The 7,088-nt window shown below is 44.0% G+C and overlaps 1 protein-coding gene across 1 annotated transcript in view; it reads right to left on the bottom strand.

Annotated features, from left to right (window-relative positions):
• The window catches only part of KCNC2 (potassium voltage-gated channel subfamily C member 2), a 205,651-nt gene that overhangs the window by 193,362 nt on the left and 5,201 nt on the right, over positions 1-7,088 (bottom strand). Inside the window, exon 3 of the mRNA XM_025212518.1 lies at positions 6,503-7,083. Within this exon, the coding sequence (XP_025068303.1) occupies positions 6,503-7,083 (581 nt within the window). The remainder of the gene's footprint in view (positions 1-6,502; positions 7,084-7,088) is intronic.

Genomic DNA, 7,088 nt, shown 5'->3' with positions numbered 1-7,088 from the left:
TTAAGGGCCTACAGACCAAGCCCTACGAGGAGAGAGTAGAGAAACTGGATCTGTTCAGCCTCTGCAAGAGAAGGTTGAGAGGCGACCTTGTGGCTGCCTATAAGTTCATCACGGGGGCACAGAAGGGAATTGGTGAGTATTTATTCACCAAGGCGCCCCCGGGGGTTACAAGAAATAATGGCCACAAGCTAGCAGAGAGCAGATTTAGATTGGACATTAGGAAGAACTTCTTCACAGTTCGAGTGGCCAGGGTCTGGAACAGGCTCCCAAGGGAGGTGAGGGGGTCGGACTCGATGATCTATTGAGGTCCCTTCCGACCCTAACATCTATGAATCTATATGATTTCGTCCATCTGTGGCTCCATGAAGATATGGAATGGATACGCATCTCTGTAATACTGCCACATCATTTCTTCTCATAAAGTACAATTTCTACAGTTGCTTTAAAAGCATCAACCATCCCTAAATATTTCAACCAGACTAAATATTTCAAACAGAATTACTGGTTCTAATTAATTTAACCTAACTTATTGTTTCCCATTAAAAAAACAAAACCAAACCCAAAATCTACCACTTTTCTTACCAAGACATTAAAAGGAACTCCCTTTCAGTTTCTTAAGATCCACTACTATTTCCTTACGACACTTCTGTAATAATTTCCAGACAGAAGGGGACAATATGACTGAGCAGCCCTCGGAAAGTATTTTCAGATGCTACATCTGCTTCTCTTGCAGGAGAAGAAATGAATAGTAATGACTTGCACTTGAGATTTGAAAGGGTTTTCCTCTTTCCTTTTTAAGAAAGTGGATAAGCCCTTATCTTGTACCATTACTTTGCAAGCAAGTATTCTTGCAAATTCTTTTTTTAAACCTGTCATATTTCCTCTCTCCTCTCGCCATGTCCCAGTCAGACTATCCCAGCAGTGTTGCTTCCAGAACTAACATTTTAAAAGTCTCATGCATTATTAACCAGTCAATTCCTATGGCATACAGTCACCTTATTATGGGACACAATTTAGAAATCAAAATTAGATTAATTCATAAATTAAAGAGTTCTGATGATGCTTTAATAATACAGTATCCAGTTTAGTTTACTGTCACTGGCTTCAGCATTCTGAAGGTGGTCTATAAACGCACACTTTTTCCCTCTCTCACCTTGCTAAATATAACCGATTCTTATCTTCAGCACACAATCCTCAAGATCAGCTTAAGGATTTTGGAAAAGTGTATCCAAATAAGTCTTTGAAAGACAGATTTAGTATTTTAAAAAGTAAAATCTTCATGATTCCCACCCACTTCAGACAGCTCCTGCTGCAGTTGTTTGTGCAGAAACAGAGTGAGAATTCTAATGTTTGGAAGAATATTTTGTGAAGGACAGGTATGCAAGTGAATCCAAAGCCAAGACAGCAAAGTGCTCAGAGCTTTTACGTGCATAGGTCTGATGTTAGCACTTAACGTATTAGTCATTTTTTGTTATCATAAACCTGCCCCTGGTGAACATTAGTTCCCCAACCTGTAACACAGCCATAATGGCTAAGAACAGACAATTCAGCCTCAGGCTTTTTGACTAATTCAGTCTCTGCAGGTTAGTCTAAGATGCAAAAATTGAACCAATAAGCAAATGAACAGACATTCACTTCTGATTCAGGAAATGCAGCCACATGCCCACACATAGCCAGCATGGGCTGTGTGTTCATATCCTTTTCCTGCTGCCCCCAAGGTCTCTGGGATTTGCAATCCAGACTCACATCAGCCAGACTCTGCAAAGTTGCTCATCACTTCCTCTTCCTACTTCCAGGTGCTTCTGGGATTTGTAGTCTGCAGTCACAGCCAGCACCAAGTAAGCAGGGTAGGGCAGCTCCATGGTGGGGGAAGGGAAGTGTAGCCCCTCCCCCCCCCACACCCCAGCAGGGGTTTGCCTGGAGGGAGAGCGGAGGTGGGAAAATGAGCCTGCCAGTGAGGCAGTTCTCATTGCTCTGGCTAGGGAGCAGAGGGGCAGGGCCAGCCCTGCTCTCTGGAACAAACAGCCCAGCCCAGCCCAGCGCTGCAAAATGCTGGGGAACTCTGATTTATTTTGAACCAGGAAGGGGTCTGGGACATAAGTTTCATAAACCAGTTTGACCTAAATCAGTTGAGTCTGATAGTACATTCAGCCAGGTTTACCTTAAACCAGTTTCAGCCATTTGAAATTGGTTTGTGTCCACTGAACTTCTGTTCTGTTACAGGTTTAAGCCAGTTTCTGATCACTTAAACTGGTTTATGTGCAACTTCTGTCCTAGCCAATGTGGCGGAGGGGTTATGTGACTCGATTCTAACAACAGAGGGTTAGGGTTAAAATGCAAAAGGCTTTACATGCAGTACCTTGTTTAGCCTACTAACCCATGCTAGTTTCACACTGCTTATCCACCTAACTTTGCAGCTACTGCCCCACAGCTGCAAAGGGATTTATTAAGTTACGTCAGAAGTGAGGAGTATGAGCCCTGGGTGTTGAAAAATATAAAGCTATTTCTGAAAGGCTTTAGTAGGAACTAGGGATACCCCACTGTCTGGGGAGAGGTTTTGGGGGGGGGGGGGGGGGGGGAGAGAATATCAATAACAAACATTAGTGAACTGTTTATACTTGATTATATTTGAAGCTGTCTTTCAAAAGGAAAAAGGACAAGAACACTTTTTTTCTAATTTAAACATGAAATCTAGAACTAGACTTGGCATTTCTAGGTCCCTCTTGGAATTATATATGTCCCAATCAAAAACATTTATGAATCCGAAAGAACGGTTCTGTTTGTACCCCTTCAAAACAGAGCTTAATTATGACTCTCATATTTTCACTTAGTTATTTTTAGATTTATCTTTGCAATTTGCTGTTCTTGATTGCAATCAATACTTCCCATTTATATAGCAATTGCCCTCTAAGGATGCAAAAGCAATTCACAGATACTAAGCCTCAGAATACATTTATAATTTTTAAAATAATACCTGTTTTACAGATGGGTACACCAAGGCACAAAGAGGTTTGCTCACTTACCCAAAGCTTTCTCTTTTATGCAAGTACCCTAGCACATCTTTCTGTACATGCATAACAATATTTTGCTACATAATGATTTGTGAATGATTTCTCTACTACTTATGCCTGGAGCAAAAGAAAGCTGTTTTAAGATTACCGTGCTATTTAACTTCAGCAATTTCTATTCTATAGAATTTGACAGTGATGAAACAAGAACTAAACTACACCAGAAAGCAGCTATGGAACTTTTCCTAAATGCAGTTCTTAAAAAGTTATTCTTCACATGCAGAAGTTTAAAATGCAATACAAATACGTGATATTTATGAAGTAGCAGGAAAAATATTGCTTATTTGTCTTTTCCTTTACTAATATAATGGGCTGGAGGGAAGGAGGGAGTCAAGCATTAGAAAGGGGCAAATTCTTAAGGAATTTCAAATGGTATTCAATGGTTTGTCATTCTTTGGCCATTCATTAAACAGATAACTATCTGTAGCCATCTTTTATGAATAGAATTGAAGTTGAGGGTTTTTTTGGAATCATGGAGAGAGACAAGTGCATCTTTTGCCAACTAGTTATTTTTACTATCTATATAACAACATTTGATGGCCTTGCTAGAATACCCCCTCTCTCTCCCCCCTGCCCTCCCCCCCCCCCCCCGCCCCCCCCCCCCCCCCAACAGATTACCATGGCAACTTATATTTGAATTTCTATAAAACTTCTATTTTTAGAGATCACAGTTTGGGACCAAAAAAAAAAAAAAAATCACAAATCATTAATATTATTTACTATCCTATTACTAAAATAATTAAAATCCACTTTGGATCATTGTTGGAGTTGATAGGTCAGAACTTGGTGAAAGTAAATTAGGCAATAATCCTAAAGATGATGATTTTATATATATTTCTGGAAACTTATCACCAAGCATGGTCTCTACAAACTAGGATAAGTGGCATGCCAATAAATCTACATGGCGAGACCAAACAAAACTTTATCCCCAGTGACATCAGCAAGAGTTTTGCCATCTACTTCATTGGGACCAGGATTGCGTCCACTCTGTTTATAAATCTGTGCATCTTTTGATTTCACACAAAGAATAAATACAATTAAATCAGAACAATCACAAAGTGATAATTTTGTTTTGAAAATACTCTGCCTGAATCAGCAACAATACATCAGTTCCAAAGTAAAGTTGCCATCACTTAAAATATTATTAGATGTTCATTAGCACTTACAAATACACATCTATTTTCTGCTTTAAAAGTCACTGCCAATACGCAAAGTGAACCTCCCTATCAGAAATATCACCATAAACAGCACCAGACTTAAGGAAAAGCAAAATGTTGAATTTAGATAGTGAGGTTATAGGTCTGACTATGATCCTATTTCTGACTGTTTACAACAAATCCAGGTACAAAAAGATCCAAACTAGTTTTCAAAATCTACAGAAAAAATAATTCGCATCTGTCACTATTGATTTGTTGGTAGTAACATAAATGTGTGTTCAATTTTAAAAACTCAAAATATCCACTAGTGGCAACCAAACCACTGATAGGAAAATATCAAGTGTTCTAGTCAGGGCAGACACTTTAGAATTCAATGTTTAAAGACAGTACTGAGAAATTCAATGTGATCAAATACACACCTGACATAACCACCACACTACAGGTTAATTACATTCATGTAATTAACATGTTTGTATGTTTCACTGGTTCCTCCCATTTAACTTTTACTTCCTAGTCATCGATTCTTCGGCAAAGAATGCTGGGAAAAAACTCCACAAGATAAAACTACCCATTCAGTGCCGTCAGCACAATCACTAGGCAAATCCAGCTGATGAATATACTGAAAATATTTTGCAATGGAATTTGGAAGCAGATTGATATTAGTCAGATATTTAGAATATGCCCTATTTTTAAACTGCAGCAGAGGTGTTATCAATGCATGTGTGTCTCATTAAACAGTAAAAAATAGATTCTGAAAGTTTTTTGGGTTTTTTTAATTCTTAAAGATCCTCTGATTTTAGTATCATTTGAAGCCAGTTGCACAGCCAGAATAAATGAATTGCTGCAGCCTTGGACACCCTGGGGAATACTAGCAATCAGCAAAGAAAAGTAACTAAGAGGCCTCTGAGCAGCTGAGAGAGTTGTCTCCTACTTCAGTCCTCTCCTTGCTAAGGACCTGATCGTACTCCATTCGAGTCTGGAGGAGTTTAGCAGTTAGTTACAATGGGAGCCGTTTCAGCCCTAAAGACATGATTCAGCAAACCTCTTAAGCACCCCCTTAAATTTTATACAGGAGCAGTCTGACTGAAGTCAATTCCATTACTGAGATGGTAGAGTTCAACACGGGTGTGAGCATTCGCAGGATTTGAACCTCTTAGAGGAAACCCTGTTCAGTACAGAGTGAGAGCAAGTTTCTGTTTACAAACATAAGCACACTTGTTAGTACAATCCCTTCCTGTCCCAAGGGTTACACCAGGGCTGCTGTCCTGCATGAGGCCTATTGGCTTGTAGGCTTCGTTTTTGTTGACTTAATTAGAATCAGAAAGAAGCAAAGCTGGAAGGGACCTCCAGAGATCATCTAGTCCAAGCCCCCTAACTGAGGCAGGATCATCTGTATCCAAATTATCCCATACAAACCATAATCTAAACTTAATCTTTAGACCTGGAGAAGCCTCCCTTTCTTTTTCTCCAAACCTTGCCCCTGATGAGCTTCCAAGAGGGAAGTTTCAGAGACCTAATTAGGCCCAAAGCCACAGGTTGGAGGGGCCAAACCTCAGGGTCACACTGACCAGCAGAAAGCATCTGAGGGCACCTCCAAACCTCCAGCCTGGGCACGGGCTGCACATGTCAGTGAAAGCTGGCTGGAAACCAACTGTGACATTATTACACATGTTCCAGCACACTTTCCCAGCTGGCTGGACCTCTCTTAGGCATCACAGTTAGTCTGCACAGCAACCAATCTAAATGGACTACACAATTAAGCAGGTAACAGCATAACAGATGTAATGGGTAGAGAGAGCTTTAAAAACACCTCCCTAAATCAGAGGTACGGGGAGGATTACCTTAAGAAACCAGTGACTAGAGCCAACTGGAGTGACTCCCACCCCCAGGGGAGAGTCACCTTCAGAAACCAATGGCTAGAGCCAACCGGGGTCACTCCCACGGGAGAGTCACCCTCAGAAACCAGTGACTAAAGCCAACTCGGGTCACCCCCTGCTACACCCCTTACCATAATGATACATCTTCCAGAGCTGAGGGACTCCCAAAACACAAAAGACCAGGAAAAGGCAGAGGAGAGCGCAGCTCAGCCCGCTGTCCTCGAAGCCACCTTGGCGGGGCCCTCCAACAAGAACAGGCTGCAACAGCATCACCCATGAAGCCCTGGATCCCCTCCAACAGCACCGGTGACATTCCTGCCCCCCAGACGCCCGCCCTGAAGGGATGAGGGACCCAGTGGGTGCCCCGCTGCAGGGAGGGGCGCAGGCCAAGGACTCTTACCCTGGCGGCCCGGGAGGAGTAGGGGTCCTCGAAGAGCGCCCACATGCGGGGCTGCAGCCTCTTCCAGCGCCCGCCCTTGGCATCGGGGGCACTGGTGGCGGCGGCAGCAGCAGCAGCAGCAGCAACGCCCACGTCCTCGATGCCCACGCGCTTGGTGGCCAGGTCATCGTCGCGGTCGGCGCCGTCGGGGACCGGCTCGCCTGTGAGCAGGTCAGGGGCCTCAAAGATGTCAAGCGCCTCCTCGGCGTCGCGATGCTGGCGGTAGGTCATCCAGCAGCAAGGCTCCACGTCCGTCTCGTCGATGCCCCAGAAGGCCAGCTCCTCCTCGAAGAGCGGCCCGCACACGTCGGCCGGGCAGTGCAGCTTGCCGGTGCGGTAGTAGTTGAGCACGTAGGCGAAGACGCCCGGGTGCCGGTCGAAGAAGAACTCGGGGCAGCCGCCCACGGGGGGCTGCGGCGACGGCGGCGGCGGGGGAGGCGGCTCGTCGGCGCCGGGTGCGGGGGACTCGCTGCGGGACTCGCAGGCCAGCAGCGCCAGGCGGGTCCCGGGCAGGGTCTTGAGCGGGCTGCGGTACGTCTCGGGGCGG

Source organism: Alligator sinensis, unplaced genomic scaffold (assembly GCF_000455745.1).
Source record: "Alligator sinensis unplaced genomic scaffold, ASM45574v1 scaffold465_2, whole genome shotgun sequence".
In the NCBI taxonomy this organism is placed as follows: Eukaryota; Metazoa; Chordata; order Crocodylia; family Alligatoridae; genus Alligator; species Alligator sinensis.
The sequence above is the reverse complement of the archived record's forward strand: the minus strand, read 5'-3'. Positions and strand labels throughout refer to the sequence as shown.